Raw genomic sequence first — 17753 nt, forward strand, 5'->3', positions numbered from 1 at the left:
CACACAAAATGTTCTTTGATCAGAATGGGATTAAGTTAGAAATCAGTAAAACAAAGTGATTGGGGAAAGCCCCAGATATTTAGAAGTTAAAGACGACACCTGTACGTTACATGAGTCACGTTGCTATGCAGCAGAGATTGGCACAATGTTGTAATCAACTATACTTCAGCAAAAAAATTTTTTTGAAATAAAAAAGAATACACTTTTAAATAACTCCAGGGTTAAATCATGGAAAATTAGAAAATATTTTCAGTCAGTCCAGTTGCTCAGTCGTGTCCGACTCTTTGCGACCCCATGGACTGCAGCACGCCAGGCCTCCCTGTCCATCACCAACTCCCGGAGTTTACCCAAACTCATGTCCATTGAGTCGGTGATGCCATCCAACCATGTCATCCTCTGTCGTCCCCTTCTCCTCCTGCCCTCAATCTTTCCCAGCATCAGGGTCTTTTCAAATGAGTCAGCTCTTTGCATCAGGTGGCCAACATATTGGAGTTTCAGCTTCAATATCAGTCCTTCCAGTGAGCACCCAGGACTGATCTCCTTTAGGATGGACTGGTTAGATCAACTGAATATAAATAAAATACAACATATCAAAATTTAAGGAATAAAGCTAAAGCCCTGTATAGAGGGAATTTATAGTTTTTAAATGCTTATATTAGAAAAGACCTCAAATTGATGAACCTCTATCTTCAAAGGCCCAAAAAGAACAAACTGAACCCAGCTAAGCAGAAGGAAAGAATAAAAACTAGAGCAGAAACCCATTTAATGAGAAACAGCTGATAGAGAAAATGCAGTGAAATAGATCAAAATTGATTATTTTACATGTTTTCTGAGGTTGGTAAGTGTACTGCAGTTATGTAGAATAGTTTGTTCTCAGGAAATACGCATCACACCTGCAACCTGTGTTCAGATGACTCAGAAAAAAAATAATCTGTGTGTCTTCTCCCTCCCCATCAATTTATATGTTGAACGCATAACCTCCAGTGTGGTATATTTGCACATGGGGTTTGCATGGGAGTGATTAAAGATTTTTTCCCAGAGAATAAAAGATAAATCCATCTTTATTTACACTTTATAATAGGAGATAATTAAGAAGCAAAAATAGATGACAGAGAACAACTATGTGGAAGAAAAATTTTAGTCATTCTTTTATTTTTTTATATTTGAGTGTAGTGGATTTACAATGCTGTGTTATTTTCAGGTGGACAGCAGAGTGATTCGGTTATATATTTTATATAGACACACATATATCCATTCTTTTTCAGATTCTTTTCCCATATAGTTTATTACAGAGTATTGAGTAGAGTTCCCTGTGCTATACAGTAGGTCTCTTTTGATGATGTTTTACATATAGCAGTGTGTATATGTTAATCCCAAACTAGTAAGTTATCCCGCACCCTCTTTCACTTTGGTAACCATAGGTATGTTTCCAAAGTGTGTGAGTGTGTTTCTGTTTTTAAAATAATTTATTTTGTAACTTTGTTTTAGATTACGCATATAAGTGATAGCTATGGTAATTGTCTTTCTCTGAGTTACCTCACTCAGTATGATTATCTCTAGGCCCATCCATATTACTGCAAATGGCATTATTCCATTCTTTTTAATGGCTGAGCAACATTCCTTTATATATATATATGTTGTTGTCCAGTCACTCAGTCATGTCCAACTCTGTAACCTCTTGGACTGCAGGACACCAGGCTTCCCTGTCCTTCACTGTCTCCCAGAGTTTGCTCAAACCCATGTCCATTGACTCCGTGATGCCGTCCAACCATCTCATCCTCTGTCATCCCCTTCTCCTGCTCTCAATCTTTCCTAGCATCAGGGTCTTTTCCAATGAGTTGGCTCCCATTTGCAGTCAGTCCAAAGGACTCTCAAGAGTCTTGTCCAGCACCACGTTTGAAGCATTTCTTTGGCACGCAGCCTTCTTTATGGTCCTGTTGTCACATCCATACGTGACTACTGGAAAAACCGTAGTTTCCACTATACAGATCTCTGTTGGCAAAGTGATGTCTACACTTTTTAATACACTGTCGAGGTTTGTGATAGCATTTCTTCTGAGGAGCAAGCGTCTTAATTTCATGGCTGTAGTCACCACCTGCAGTGATTTCGGAGCCCAAGAAAATAAAATCTGCCACTGTTTCCATTGTTTCCCCATCTATTTGCCATAATGTATAGGGAACGGATGCCATGATTTTAGTTTTTTGAATGTTGAATTTTAAGCCAGCTTTGTCACTCTCCACTTTCACCTTCATCAAAAGGCTCTTTAGTTCTTTGCTTTCTGCCATAAAGGTGATGTCATCTGCACATCTGAGGTTATTGGTATTTCTCCTGGCAATCTTGATTCCAGCTTGTGCTTCATCAAGCCCAGCATTTCTCATGATGTACTCTGCATACAAGTTAAATAAGCAGGGTGACAATATACAGTCTTGACGTACTCCTTTCCGAGTTTTAAACCAGCCTGTTCCGTGTCCAGTTCTAACTGTTGCTTCTTGACCTGCATATAGGTTTCTCAGGAGGCAGGTCAGGTGGTCTGGTATTCCCATCTCTTTAAGAATTTTCCACAGCTTGTTGTGATCCACACAGTCAAAGGCTTTAGCATAGTCAATGAAGTAGATGTTTTTCTGGAACTCTCTTGCTTTTTCTATGATACAGTGGATGTTGGCAGTTTGATCTCTGGTTCCTCTGCCTTTTCTAAATCCAGCTTGAACATCTGGAAGTTCTCAGTTCACGTACTGTTGAAGCCTGGCTTGTAGGATTTTGAGTATTACTTTGTTAGCATGTGAGATGAGTGCAATTGTGAGGCAGTTTGAACATTCTGGCATTGCCTTTCTTTGGGATTGGGATGAAAACTGACCTTTTCCAGTCCTGTGGCCATTGCTTATTTTCCAGATTTGCTGGTATATTGAGTGCAGCACTTCAGCAGTAGCATCTTTTAAGATTTGAAATAGTTCAGCTGGAGTTCCATCACCTCCACTAGCTTGGTAGTAATGCTTTCTAAGGCCTACTTGACTTCACGCTCCAGGAATGTCTGGCTGTTACATGTACCACCTCTTCTATATCCATTCTTCTGTCGATGGACACTTTGATCGCTTCCATGTCTTGGCTGTTGTAAATAGTGCTGCTGTGAACACAGAGGTGCATGTATCTTTTCAAATTATACTTTTTCCAGACATGTGCCCAGGAGTGGGATTGCAGGATCATTTGGTAGTTTTATTTCTAGTTTTATAAGAAATCTGCATACTGTTCTCCATAGTGGCTGTATCAATTTACATTCTTGCCTACAATGTCAGAAGGTTCCCTTTTCTCTACATCTATTCCAGCGTTTATTGCTTATAGATATTTTGATGATGGCCATTCCGACCAGTGTTAAGTGATACATCATATACTTCACTGTAGTTTTGATTTATCTTTCTCTAAAAATGAACGATGTTAAGCATCTTTTCATGTGTTTATTAGCCATCTGTATGTCTTCTTTGGAGAAATGTCTATTTAGATCTTCTGTCCGTTTTTTAAAATATTGACCTGCATTAGTTGGAGATTAATCATTTGGTCCCATTGCTTGCAAATGTCATCTGCAAACAATGGCAGTTTTACTACTACTTTTCCAGTGTGAATTCCTTTTATTTCTTCTGATTGCTGAGGCTAGGACTACCAGAACTATGTTGAATAAAACTGGCTAGAGTGGACATCCTTGACTTGTTCCTGATCTTAGAGGGAATGCTTTCAGTTTTTCACCATTGAGTATGATAATTAGTTGTAGGTTTGCGATATATGCCTTTTTTATTCTATTAAGCTCCCTCTATGCCCACTTTCTCTAGTTTTTTTCATAAATGGGTGTCAAATTTTGTCAAAAGCCTTTTCTGCATCTATTGCAATGATCATACGGTTTTTATTCTTCAATTTGGTTATGTGTTCTATCACACAGATTGATTTGCAGATACTGAAAAACCTTGCATCCCTGGGATAAATCCCAGTGTATCATGGTGTATGATCCTTTTAATGTCTTGCTGGATTCAGTTTGCTGTTATTTTGTTGAGGACTTTTACATTTATGTTCTTCAGTGATATTAGTCTATATTTTTTATGGTGTCTTTGTTGGTTTTGGTATCAGAGTGATGGCTGTTTCATAGAATGAATTTCACAGTGATTCCTTCTCTGCAGTTTTTTTGGAATAGTTTCAAAAGGATAGGTGTTAGCTCTTCTCTCAATGTTTGATAGAGTTTGCCTGTGAAGCCACCTGGTCCTGGACTTTTGTTTGTTGGGAGTTTTTCAATCACAGGTACTTAAGATTGGTTTGTTCCTGTTTTCTGTTTCTTCCCTGTTAAGTCTTAGAAGTGTGTACCTTTCTAAGAATTTGTCAGTTTTTTCTAAGTTGTCCAGTTAATTGGCATATAGTTTCTTATAGTAGTCTCTTATAACCCTTTGTATTTCTGTGGTATCCATTGTAAACTTCTTTTTTCATTCTAATTTTATTGATTTGAGCCTTCTCCCTTTTTTTAACAGGATGCATTTGGCTGAAAATTTTTCTATTTTATCTTTTCAGAGAACCAGCTTTTAGTTTTGTTGTTTATTTGTCTCTATTTCTGCTCTGCTCTTTATGATTTCTTTCCTTCTACTATGTTGGGTTTTGTTTGTTCTTCCTCTAGTTGCTTTAGGTGTGAGGTTAGATTACTTGAGATTTTCTTGTTTCCTGAGGTAAGATTGTATTGCTGTAACTTTCCTCTTTGAACAGCTTTTGCTTCTTTCTACTGGTTTTGGATAGTCATGCTTTTGTTTTCATTTCTTTGTAGGTAATTTTTTGTTCCCTATTTCTTTAGTGATCTGTTTAGTGACATATTGTTTAGCCTCCATGTAATTCTCTTTTTCACATTTTTCTTCTTATACTCGATTTCTAATCTTATGGCATTGTGGTCAGAAAAGATGCTTGATAGGATTTCTGTTTTCTTAAATTTACTGAGGCTGGCTTTGTGGCCCATCATATGACCTCTGCTGGAGAATGTTCCCTGTGTGCTTGAGAAGAATGTGTAGTCTGCTGCTTTTAGATGGAATGCTCTGTAAATGTCAGGTCCATCTGGTCTAATGAGTCATTTAAGGCCTGTGTTTCCTTACTGATTTTCTGTCTGGGTGATCTGTCTGATGATTATAGGGGGTGGTAAAGTCCCCTACGATTATTGTGTGAAAGCACTTTCTTCTTTTATGGCTATTAGCATTTGCCTTATATATTGATATTGAGGTGCTCCTGTGTTAGGTGCATATGTATTTATAATTGCTGTGTTTCCTTGGATTGATCCCTTGATCATTATAGTGTCCTTGTTTGTGTCTTATAATCAAGTCTTCATTTTAAAGTCTATTTTGTCTGTTATAACTATTGCTACTCCAACTTTCTTTTGATTTCCATTCTCATGGAATGCCCTTTTCCACTTCCAGCCTGTATGTGTCCCTTTAACTGAAGTGGGTCTCTTAAAGACAGCCTATATAGGGGTCTTGTTATTTGTATCCATTCAGCCAGTCTGTGTCTTTTGATTGGCACATTTAATCCATATACATTTAAGGTAGTTATCAGTCAGATTTGGTTTTGCGGGTCTTGTTACTTCCCTTCCTGTTTTGCTCTCTTTTTAGCATTTTGTTTCAATTGCTTTTTCTTTTGTGTGTGTGCATCTGTTGTAGATACTTGGTTTATGGTAAGCATGAGGTTTTGGTACAGCAGTCTATATATGTACAAGATTGGTTTAAATTGCTGATTTATTTCCAGTGTGTTTCCAACATCCTGCATTTTTACTCTACTTTTCTTACAATTGCTGGTTTTGATACCACATCTATGTATGGATGATTTCTTACATTTACTATTTGATTCCATTTACCAGTGAGCTTTCCCATTTGTAATTTTCTAGTTTGTAGTTACAGGTGTTTCTTTTCCACCTAGCCAAGTTCTGTTAGCATTTGTTACAAAGCTGATTTGGTGCTGCTGAATTCTCTTAGCTTTTGCTTGTCCATAAAGCTTTTCATTTGAGTGCCTTGCTGGGTATTCTTTGTTGTGGGTTTTTTTTCATGACTTTAATGTGCCACATACTTCTGGTCTGCAGTTGTTGCTGAAAAATCAGCTGACAACCTTATGGGGATTCTTTATGTATTAGTCTTTCTTTTCTTGCTTGTAATGCTCTGTTTTTCTGTCAATTTGATTAATATGTGTTACCGGGGTCCAGCCCCGGTGGATCCAGGGAATTCGAAGGGGAGATGGCTTCGGCGATCAGGATACGATAGAATTAAAGATATAAAAAGTGGTTAAATAAGGATAGCTCAGTGAGAAAATTCAGTGGAGAAAAGAGGCTGATAACTTGGTTTATGTGGAAAGCTAATAAAATTCCAAAATAAGGAATTTACGTCACCTACGTAGGCTGCAGGCGTCCTCCCGTTCTCCCGAAGGAGAGGAGACACTAAGGCCTCCCCAGTCAGATCTTAGAGGCCCAGGCATAATTAGTAGGCTTGACGAGCCTCCACGCTCAAGATGGGAATTCAGCCGGAAGGTGAGAGAAAGAACAACATGGGGAAACCAAGTTTCGGTGAACAAGGCCCGCACTTTATTTTCCAAAGTAGTTTTTATACCTTAGGTTGTGTATAGAGGATAATGGGGGAAGGGGTAGAGTCCGCAGTAAGCCAGGCTTTCTTCCTGCAAACTTACATGCAAAAGTTTAGGTGAATTACATCATCTTCTGGCCAAGAGGCCTGTTAACATTTTAAGATCCTTTCTTCAGAAAACTTATTTTTCTCTAAAGGCGATTATTCTAAAGTCAGGTGCCACCCTCCAAAAGCATTAGATAAAGTTGCATTCCTATAGGGCAAAGGTGTGGTGGGCTATAACAAGAAAAGAATTAACTCAAGGGTCCAAGGTTGCAAACATTAAAGCTACTATTTACATTCCTATACACCAATTATATTAATCAATACACTGCTAGGGACACAGTAGGTAAGGGATACGGAAACTTAGCAGCAACCATTGGCCCAACAAGTGAAAAACCCTTCACCGATACAATTTCTAATCCATCTTTTAACTGCTCAAAGGAATATGTATTTAGACAGTTTAGAACATCTCATGCCTCTCACAGTTGGGAGGCTGTGAACAATCACATGTGGCCAGAATAACCTTCAGAGGAGTTTGTAGGTTGAAACACTCTTATCACACCCAGGAACTTTATCAACTGGAGTTATAATTTAACTCTTTTTCAGAGAGAGGTGGTGGGGGACAGCCCCCCCGTAAAGTCAGAGGTGTGGGTGAGAGCACAAAGCAGTAAAGTAGGCAGACTCTGGTTTTGGGGGTAGATGCTCGAGAATTTCCAGGGGGACTCCTGAGGCTCGATCCCGCCTTTGCGTATGCCGAGCCTCCTTCCTCATGACCTTTGCCACGGGTGGAGTCCTCACGCTGGCTCCCGGCAATGTGTTATGGCATGTTCCTCCTTGGATTTATTCAGTATGGGACTCGGAACTACCTGGACTTGAGTATTTCTTTTTCCATGTTAGGGAAGTTTTCAGTTAGCATCTCTTCATGTATTTTCTCAGGCTCTTTCTCTCTCTTCTTCCTGAACCCCTGTAATATGAATGTTGCTTTGCTTAATGTTGTCCCAGAGATCTTTTACACTGTCATTTCTTTTTTTTTTTGGTGGTGGTGTTCTTTTGTGTTAGAATATAATTGCTTTAGAATATTTTGCTAGTTTCTGCCGTACAGTCGAGTGGATTAGCTCTATGTATACATACATCCCCTTTCTCTTGGACTTCCCTCTAACCCACGTGCTCTAGGCCATCAGAGCACCAAGCTGAGCTCCCAGTGCTATAGAGCATCCCCACTAGCTAGCTGTTTTACACGTGGTAGTGTATATGTGTCAATCCTCATCTCCCAACTTGTCCCACCTTCCCCTTCCACCATGTCCACATGTCCATTCTGTTCCCTCAAATAGGTTCATCAGAACCAATTTTTACAAATTGCACATATAAGCATTATTTTTCTCTTACTTCACTCTGTATGAGACTCTAGATCTGTCCACATCTCTACAAATAACCCAACTTCATTCTTTTTTAGAACTGAGTAATATTCCATAATACATATATGTACCACAATCTCTTTATGTGTTCATTTGTTGATGGACATCCAGGTTGCTTCCATGTCCTGGCTATTTTAAATAGTGCTGCAGTGAACACTGGGGCACATGTGACTTTTTCAGTTATGGTTTTTCTCAGGGGTAGATACCCAGTAGTGGGATTGTGCTGTCCATATGGTAGTTTTATCCCTAGTTTTTTTAAGGAATCTCCACAGTGGCCGTTATCAGTTTGCATTCCCACGAAGGCTGCAAGAGGGCTCTCTTTTCTGCACATTCTCTCCAGCATTTGTTTGTAGGTTTTCTGATGATGGCCCTTCTGACTGGTGTGAGGTGATATACTTCACTAGTTTTGATGTGCACTGAATACATGAGAAGATGCTCAGTATTCATTGTTTATTCGCCATCTGTATGTCTTCTTTGTTTAGGTCTTTTGCCCACTTCTTGATTGGGTTATTTTTCTGATATTGAGCTGCATGAGCTGCTTTGTGCATTTTGGAGATTAATCCTGTCATTTATTTGATTTGCTATTATTTTCTCCCATTCTGAGGGTTGTCTTTTCACCTTGTTTATAGTTTCCTTTGGCTGTGCAAAAGCTGAGTTTCATTAGGTCCCACTTGTTGTTTTCATTATTGTAGGAGGTATCACACATAGCTGACTATAGGTGCAGGGTTTATCTCTGGGCTTTCTGCACTGTTCGGTGTGTGTGTGTTTGCTTTTGTACCAGCACCATTCCTATATACAAACAGAAGAAAAGGAGGAGAAATTAAGGAAAGCATCTAATTTACCACTGCAACAAAAAGAACAAAATACCCAGGAATAAATCTACATAGGGTCAGATACCACTGAGCAACTGAAAAAAGGAGGCAAAAGACCTGTATGCAGAAAACTTGTAAGATACTGATGAAAGAAGTCAAAGACAAACGTGTACACCACCCAAAGCAATCTACAGAGTCAGTGCTATTCCTATCAAATTACGAATGGCACTTTTCACAGAACGAGAACAGAAAATTTTACAATTTGTATGGAAACACAAAAGACCCCAAATAGCCAAAGCAATCTTGAGAAGGAAAATGAGAGCTGAAGGAATCAGGCTCCCCGACTTGATAATGTACTACAAAGCTATAGTAACCAAGACAGTATGGTACTGGCACAAAAGCAATTATGGATGCAGACTGTACCTTAATTTACTTTATCTCCCCCAAAATATAGCAACATCAGAAAATGTCCATGTTATGTTTTTGGTTGGCCCTCAGGAATATGAATAAACTTAACCCATGTAGACTTATGGGCACAGTGGTAAGATGGCCTGTCCTCTGCCAGGCTACAGGGAATTCCCCCCCACCCACTCCCACCCAAACAAGGCCCAACACGGCAGCAGGTGGTGACGGTGGTCTGCAGGATTTTATATTAGGTTGTGAAGTTGCAGGACACTAGAAACAGTGGGCAAACAGACAAACAAGCACCTTATTTTAAAAAGTTTTATTCTGCAGATTTAGAAATTGGAGTTTTTAATAACTGTAAAAGAAATCCAGTCACACCTAATGATTAACAGAATGTAGTGTATTATCTAAACAGAAGTTGTGCTGATGTGCCATAATAAATTGTCTATTAGTAAAAAAATACACTTTAGGGCACAGCATCGTATCACAAATTACAGTAGGGATACTTTGCAAGAATTTATTCAAACTAGAGAATTCTGAGTAACTGTGTCTTCTGAATGCAGCACTTAAAAATGTAACAACTCTGTGCATTCTTTTTTCTTAAAAAAAATGACCTTGTGTGTGTCATAGAAATGCTGCTTTATTGCTGCAGAAGTCAAAGTTCAAGGCTCAAGAGGTACAGGAGAGAATACAAAGGTAGCCTTAAGAAACTTGGTTTTGTTTATGTATAAAAAAGGTAAAGTTTATAAAAGTTAATTTACAAACCAAGAACAAAGTGGTATGCACGCTTTATGTACAAGCATCCTTAAAACATCAAAATTTATCAAACGCATTGCCAAAAGAAAAACCACCACTGCCTCTTGCCGGAAAAAAAAAACACCACCCAAAATCACACCATTATTTTCTTCTGGGTGATCACACATTTCTGAAACCACCAAATCCACAATTTACTCCATCTTTTTCATGATACAGTATCTAGATGCGCACAAAGCCATAAAACTTAGTGATACACAGACAGAATGATCTAACAAAAACATGAGGGTAAGGCATTCCTGCTGGTCAGTATGTCTGTGGTGATATGGTTAATTTATAGATCCAGAAGAGGCCACGGAACCAGTCTCATGCTTTGGTGTCCTTCCCTAAGAAAAGTGAGTTTTCGTATACAGTAAGTCATTGTCTTCACTTGACCCGCACCTCCCCCCCAACACACCACAAAGTCCCCTTGCTGTACATTTCTGTTAAATCCACTACACTGGTTATATATTCGAGGTGCATTTAAAAAATGTGTGCATATTATTTCATGCATAATAAAATAAATGTGTGTGCAGGCCAGGGCCATAAGAAAGTCTGAAACAGTGTACTTTGGAAAGACTAGAACTCAAATGCACCCCGTTCACTGGCTGGTATTTTAACGGAAATCAATTTTAAGTAAGTGACCATATAAAAGTACAAAAGTCATTACAAAGCATCTCTAAGCCTCCAGCCCACACCAGCCCCAAATGGGCAGTGGGCAGCATGTTCCCAGGGGTTGCACACTCAGCCTCCCCCACCCAAACACAGCGCGTAAAACTAACACACTGCAGGATCAACTCCAGGAAAAGGTACTACTTGATAGAGTGGTTCCATTTTAGATTTAGTAACTTTAACCCAGTTTCACATTATTTAATCAAGTTCATATATTTTAAGGATTAAAAGTGGTCAATCAGGACAGAAACACAGTTTGCTCCAACAAGATAATTTGGATCTCCAGGAAGACACTTGTTTTGCCAGGTTTTAGGATCACCTACAAGAGAAAAAAAGTCCACATCATTTCTGGTTCTTAAACTGCTTGCAATCATGGGGCAGATAAAACACTTAGACACAATTTTCCTCTATTCCTTTAGCATACTGCACTTGCACCAAAGCTCTTAGTGCTTTTTATTTCATCGCAGACCCACTGGAATTGAATGACCCAAAAGCTGTTGCAGATTTCTGTTGTTTTTAAGTCCATGCCTTTTAAAAAATAAATACAAGTCAGGGTGATTATATGCCTGGGACAGTTCCAGTTTGCCCAAGTCCAAACACTCATTAAAAATACTCTTTTACTTTCAAAAGTCTAGATTAATTGTATGATCAGTATTACATTTCTCACACTTGGCACACCAAATGAAACCCTCAACATTCTACAGAATTTGGTTCTTAAAGACTCTCTTCCCTGGGAATTCTGGGGTGGTCCAAGTGGTTGAGACTCTGCTCCTACTGCAGGAAGTATGGATTCCATCCCTGGTCAGAGAACTAGATCCCACAGGGACCCCCCCACACACCCCCCACCAAAAGACCCTCTTTCCCTCTACCCAAAATTTAAAAAGTGAGATTGGGCCAGAGTTTCTCAGCCTGCTCTGGCTGTACAGAAAAACCATCATGAAGCTTCCAAGTCAGTGAGCTGTGTGAGCCTGAAGCCAGGCCTGGGCCCTTAACCCGCTGACTTGACATTCACAGTTGCAGCTAAGCAGCCCTGGCAGTGGACTCGGCATGAAGACAACTTGGGATGGCCTGTTGTCTCCTGTGTCCATGGTAGTGTTGGTGTTAATCACTCAAGTTGTGTCCAACTCTTTGTGACCCCACGGACTGTAGCCCACTGTCTATGGGATTCTCCAGGCAAAAATACTGGAGTGGGTTGCCATCCCCTTCTCCAGGGAATCTCCTGATGTAGGGATCAAACCTGTGTCTCTTACACATTGCAGGCAGATTCTTTAGTCTAAACCACCAGGGAAGCCTACAGTAAGTCACTGTCAAAAAGTTGCAGTTGTACCCCCAGAGAATGGTGTCCAGAGGCGATTTTGGGGTCCCAGCTGGCATCTAGAAGCCGGGAGACTCTCAAACACCCGATAGAACCTTCAGACAGTAGGCTGTCCATTACCTCAGCAATGTCATGGATCCCATGAGTTCAGAGGGGTTCAATTCAAAGATACATGTAGGTTTATGTAATACTGCAGACAACAAATTGTTCAGACACTGAGGTAAGGTTTTCCTCAGAGTTGTCGTAACTATCTTTAGGTTCAAAAATTCTTTTCAATACGCTCGTTTTTCTTGGATTAAGTCAGTAACTATTGAAATCTACCCTTGAGCTTTTAAAAAAGAAATTTATAGCAGCAAAAGCATTCGAAAGTCATACAGAATTACAAAGAAGCACATTTCTCTTCCAGGTGTTAAGTACTCAAATTTAACACAGGAAAAAGTTTCAATCTAAAAATACGATGTGTTTTATGGCACAAGGCAAACTATTTGAAGCATACTGATTTTCACTTACAGTTAGGGCTCTCAACCTGTTTTGGATTCAAGGACGGTCACAGCCCATACTACGACCTGACTTGCAGGATATACATTTTAAGTGTAATTTTATTATTAATGTCAGTTCACTACTTCAAACTAGGCTAATGCAATGTTCTCAGTGGAGGCCCTGAAGAAACAGTTTTAATATTTACTATGTAAAAATTAACTTTCCCTAGAAAATGGGGAACTTGTGAATATATGTAGTATTTTATGTTAGGTAGTATTAAAATATGCTCTTTACACCATAAAACTTTTACTCATACTGTTCCAAAATAAAAGTGCATAATTGGATCATCTGATTTATCAAAAATTCAGAAGGACTTTTAAATTCTAAAGTGATCTATACCAAAAATATAGAAAGTTCTAACTCACGTAGTCACCCAAGGAAGTGAGAAATGTGAAAATGCAATGGAAGCCTTGAAATTCATGATATTGACAGCAAAAAGCCATTTTAAAATAGTGTATTACAGAAGTATTTAGGGTTTTACATGGAAAAACCATGGCCAAGTATGATCACAGTAGGTCTTTTATCTTTCAGGTTTCTCTAGTGTATGTGTATACACACACACTCTCTACAAAGTAATATATACACTTTGTACATTGAGAAATTAAAGAATAGTAACCAGAAACAAGTTATTACATAAATCAAGTCCTTTTGTAAGAAGATGAAAATCCCTATGTATGCAGGACAGTATCAATTCTCCTACCACATCTTAGAAATTTTGACAGATAATTTTGTTGACCACCATGAAACTGTCCACTTTTGGCCAAATCATCCATGTTAAAAGGCAGAGGCTTCCCCACCTTGCCCTTCTCATTTACGACAGATGTGTCACAAGGGAACTCCACAACACCGGTGATGCCTACAAGGCCAGAGGAATGGAGGGCAATTGGCTCACGATCAGCGTGGGTAGTGCCATCAGCCCAGGCTCAATCAATGACAGCACCCAAAGCCCCAAAGGACAGAGAGAAGACAGCGTACCCGACGAGGAGTCGGATGATTTTAGAGCAAAAGACCAACCGTCAGGAGTCATGGACGCACAGTGTGGTAGGCGCAGCTCCACGGGCTTCAGGAACTTGAGGCCATGGGGCCCACACATCACTAGGGGGCTCAGCAGGGTCTCACCTGGGGGAGGGGAGAGCAGGGAAAAGAGGTTAGACAGCTGCCTCCTTCTGGACACAGTTCTTCTCACCCTTCTAACCACAGGCCTTAGGGCCAAAAGGGGGTCAGTTCTCTGAGTGGCGCTGACCAAGAGAAACCACAGACTCCAGACATAATTTAACATTTCCCAGTAGCCATGTTACAAAGTAAAAAGAAACAGGTGATGTCAATTTTAGTATTTTATATAACCTAATATATCCAAAACATTATTTCAAAAAGTGAGCAATTTACTACATCTCCGGAATGTCTAGCCCATCTCAGTTTTAAAGCAGCCACGTGTCAAGTGCTGAAGAGCAGCACACTGCTGGTGGCCACAGGGTCCTGATGGTATGAGACACACGTAAATGTTTTACACAGGTCACTTGTACCTTATGTTTTTAATGTTGTATTTGCTACAGTTAAGTGAGTGAACACGACCTATTTAAGGAAACAAGCAAACATTGCTAAGATATTCTAAAATCTAAAAGAAGTTGTAACATGGTTCATTATTGTGTCATCCTGACTGACCCAAGAAGACTGTGACATAAAGAGCATTCCCAGGTTCCTGAACAGCTCAGAGGCACGAGCTGCGGCAGCCAGTGGGGATGCATCCTCCCTGTGCGGGGTCTGGGGGTGATGAGGGCTGATCCAACAGCCTTACCCGCACCAGCAGGCGGCTGCTCCGAGTGAGGCCTTTGGAGTGGGTGTTACCTATTACCTAATCCATCTCTAGAGCTGCCAAGGGTGAGGACTCACAGATGAATCTGGGGGAGGGCAGCCAGGACTGGCTGGCAGGCCCCTCCCCAGCAGAAAGAACCTGAGGGCAGCCCAAGTATCCTGTCTCGTGGCCTGATATGCCTGCAAGAGCATGCAGGCTGCTTGAGGTGCGCACCCACCCTTCTCTTTGTCCAAAGGCGGCAGGATGCTGTTGTCGCGGCAGACCTTGAAGTAGATCTCCTGTTCCACCCCCTCGGGAATGGCTCCCTGGGGGATGATGATGCTGACACCGGTCTCAATGGAGCTCAGCACCCCACCATTGCTGTTAAACACGCCGCGGGCAGTAGCCACCACTGTGTGACCGTCTTCGTCTTCATCTTCCTCCACGGCTGAGGGACTGAGTTCAGAAACAGCCAATGAAGAACACTGCTAGTGACACAGAGAAGCTCCCACGGCTGTTAATCAAGTGTATTTCTCCACATCATTAAGGTATTTTAGTAAGTAAAGTTTCAGTGACAGATCCTACTCACTGGAATAACTAAGCATGCACTTCTGGGACAAGTTTTGCAACCAGAACACGCAAAGCCTGATACACTGCTCACCCAACATCTTATATCCATGAAACATGTTTTAAAATTGATGGCACATCATGCTTTGATAGCTTATTTTTTCCTTCTTAGTGATAAGTAAGGCAACAGTGGCATCTTAGACATGATAGCATATACACTCACTATGCCTCCTCTCTCTCCACTGAGGATTTCCGGTGTGCACATATTTCCCTTCCCACCCAGAGCACAGACATCCAGCTCCATGAAGTCATGAAGACCCTGGTGCAGGCAGACACATGTGGAGAGGGGCCAGCCTGTTTGCATGGTCACACAAGGTGGAGAGGATGCGGTACCAATTCTTCAAAAGTGCGGGCTTTTGGGATCTCCCAGAGTTAAGTTCTGAGCCAGGACTAAAGGTGAGCAGCAAGATAGCTTCTGGACAAAATGAAGCTAAGCGTGAGGGCCTGCAGCCTCACTCCTGAGCGGCCAGAGGCAGGGGTGGGCCTGCTCCTTCGGGACCCTGACTGTCCCTCTGCTCCAGGGGCAGCCTGCAGGTGGACCTGACTGTCCCTCTGTATCAGCGGCTGAGAGAGGCTGTCACGGTGCAGACAAGGGAGGGGGTCCAGGGAGCCGGCCCCAGGCAGGCTGGCTTCTTCTCATCTGCTCACCATCTGACCACACCTGTTAAGAAAGCGTTTCTTTTTACCCTCGCTGAAAACGAACAGTGGGTGAGGAAATAAAACTCTTTTGAGACACTCTCCAGATGTGCCTCCCCAGCTGGAGATCAGAGGTCAGACCGGGGCCGTGTCATGCTGAATGAGCTGCAGTGTCCCTCAACCTGGTTCTTACACAGCAGGGACAGTGAGTGAGGACAGCTGAGCCACATGAGCAGTAGCTTCAGGACGGCACTAGCATCATCTCTGCAGAATCCCTGCTATGGCAGTGGTTCCAGCGTTTGGCATGGCACCACTCACCTTCAAGTCTGAGCTGAGATCATCAGGCAAGTACCCCAACTACACCTGACTCACATGAGGCCGATCACCAGGCTGGGCAAAGACAAGACTCTTACCTCACGGGCACTGCTCTCGGCCCCATGCTAACACTGTTTACTTGGTATTTCAGCTTGTTGTCAGTGTGGACAGAGAGGGTCTCCACGCCACTGTCAAACTCAGGAGGCTGTGCAGACTTCAGGAGGGTTTTTGGAGAAGCGGGGGCTTTGGAGGACAGGTCAGGTTTGTGTGCGGTTTCATTCGGCAAGAGATTGTGGTTGAATTTAGGGCTTTCAAACTTGCGTTCAAATGGCCGTGCAGAGCTTGTGTATGGTTTTGGTGTGAATCGATTGTATGCTGGCGTGACGGTTTTCTGCGTCTGCTCGACCCCATTAGCTGGGGCTTTCTCTGGGAAACTCTTTTGTGGGTAGAAGCCAGACTGGACAGCATCCTCTCGAGGGGCTGGTCTGTAAGCTGCTGGCTTATTCTGAGATGGAGGTGGGTCCGGTTTGGACACTAACGAGTTCTGAAAATCCAACGACATGGCATTACCTGAAAAAAACAGTAGAGAAGTATTTCAAAAACTTCTGAAAATAATTAAATCTGTGAATACTGAATTACTATGCTGTACACCTGAAACTAAAGTCAATCAACTATACTTCATAAGAAAAAGTAAAAAGGATATTCAGTGGCATGAATAAAAACAGAATTAGAAATCCATCTCTTACTGACTATAATGGTTGGTGAGATGGAAAAGATGTTACAAGAGGCCAAGCATAAATCCACCTGGATGAACAATCAAAGTATCGACAAGTAATGTTCTGCAGAGACTATGGTATCCGTGATTCTAAACTTGGTCTCTAGGAATAAACCTTGAAACAGTTTTTCATCCAACAGAAAATAGAAACCAAAATGCCTTTCCTTCCTCAAACAAGCTTCAACACCACCACCTGCTTGTCTCTCCCACTGGCCTCAGAGGCAGTGCCAGGGCTTATTGCCAGTCTGAGGACCACATGACCCTGGTGGCCATGTGTGATCCTGAGGGAGTAGGTGAAAGCATGGTGTGATACATGGGACAGCGCTGATGCACCTGGAGTCGGGGCCGTGCCTCCAGAGACTGGCATCGGAGGAACCCGACTCCAGTGTCTGTAACAAAACTGAAGCAGAATGACAAATGCGTCTATGTTAAATCAGTACTACAAAACTTACCATAATTAAAGTCAAAAAAGAAAAGTCAGATTGGGAGAAGCTACTTATAACATGCATAACTGATAAAAATTAGGAGGAAAAAACCTGTATGTCCGTAAGAAAGAATCAACCAATAGGAACAGGCAAAAAACTGAACAGGCAAAAATACAAGTGAAAACGAGACTAAACCAGTAAATCATAGCAACATCACTATTAATTAGGAAAATTAAAAACCAAAACCAAAAAATTACAATTTCACATCTATTGAATTTGTAAAACATTGAAAGTGTGGTGATGCCAAGTCCTGGCAAAGATGTAGACTAACAAGAGTTTGCATGTACAGATCTTCTTTGATTTCCCTGGGAGTGTTACAGCAGCATGGTGAGTATCTCATGTGCTTTACTGAATGCTGTCCTGAGAGTAAAAAACAAACTGGCTGTTTGGGTGCAGGACAGCTGTAATGGTGTCAGCTCTTCACCCTTGTGGTGGGGCAGCTGACTGGGGCTCTGCTCACTGCCACTGCTCAGCATCACGAGGGATTGTACTACTCACTAACCTGGGAAAAGATCAAAATGTAAAGTACAGTTTCTACTGAGCGTGTTTTGCTTT

General features: G+C 41.3%; 1 protein-coding gene across 7 annotated transcripts in view; it reads right to left on the minus strand.

Moving 5' to 3' along the window:
* Positions 1–9553: 9553 nt before the first annotated feature.
* The window catches only part of TJP1 (tight junction protein 1), a 163328-nt gene continuing 155128 nt past the window's right edge, over positions 9554–17753 (minus strand). For 4 of the 7 annotated variants that reach the window (XM_010843257.1, XM_010843258.1, XM_010843261.1 and 1 more), the window contains 4 exons: positions 16037–16508; positions 14599–14816; positions 13544–13687; positions 9554–11032 (listed from right to left, as the gene is read on the minus strand). In XM_010843257.1, coding sequence (XP_010841559.1) covers positions 10938–11032; positions 13544–13687; positions 14599–14816; positions 16037–16508 — 929 coding nt within the window. In that variant the 3' untranslated portion in view covers positions 9554–10937. The remainder of the gene's footprint in view (positions 11033–13543; positions 13688–14598; positions 14817–16036; positions 16509–17753) is intronic. The other 3 variants (XM_010843262.1, XM_010843260.1, XM_010843259.1) reach the window with 2 other exon arrangements.

The sequence above is a fragment of the Bison bison genome, unplaced genomic scaffold, assembly GCF_000754665.1.
Source record: "Bison bison bison isolate TAMUID 2011002044 unplaced genomic scaffold, Bison_UMD1.0 scf7180017864181, whole genome shotgun sequence".
NCBI classification, from domain to species: Eukaryota; Metazoa; Chordata; class Mammalia; order Artiodactyla; family Bovidae; genus Bison; species Bison bison.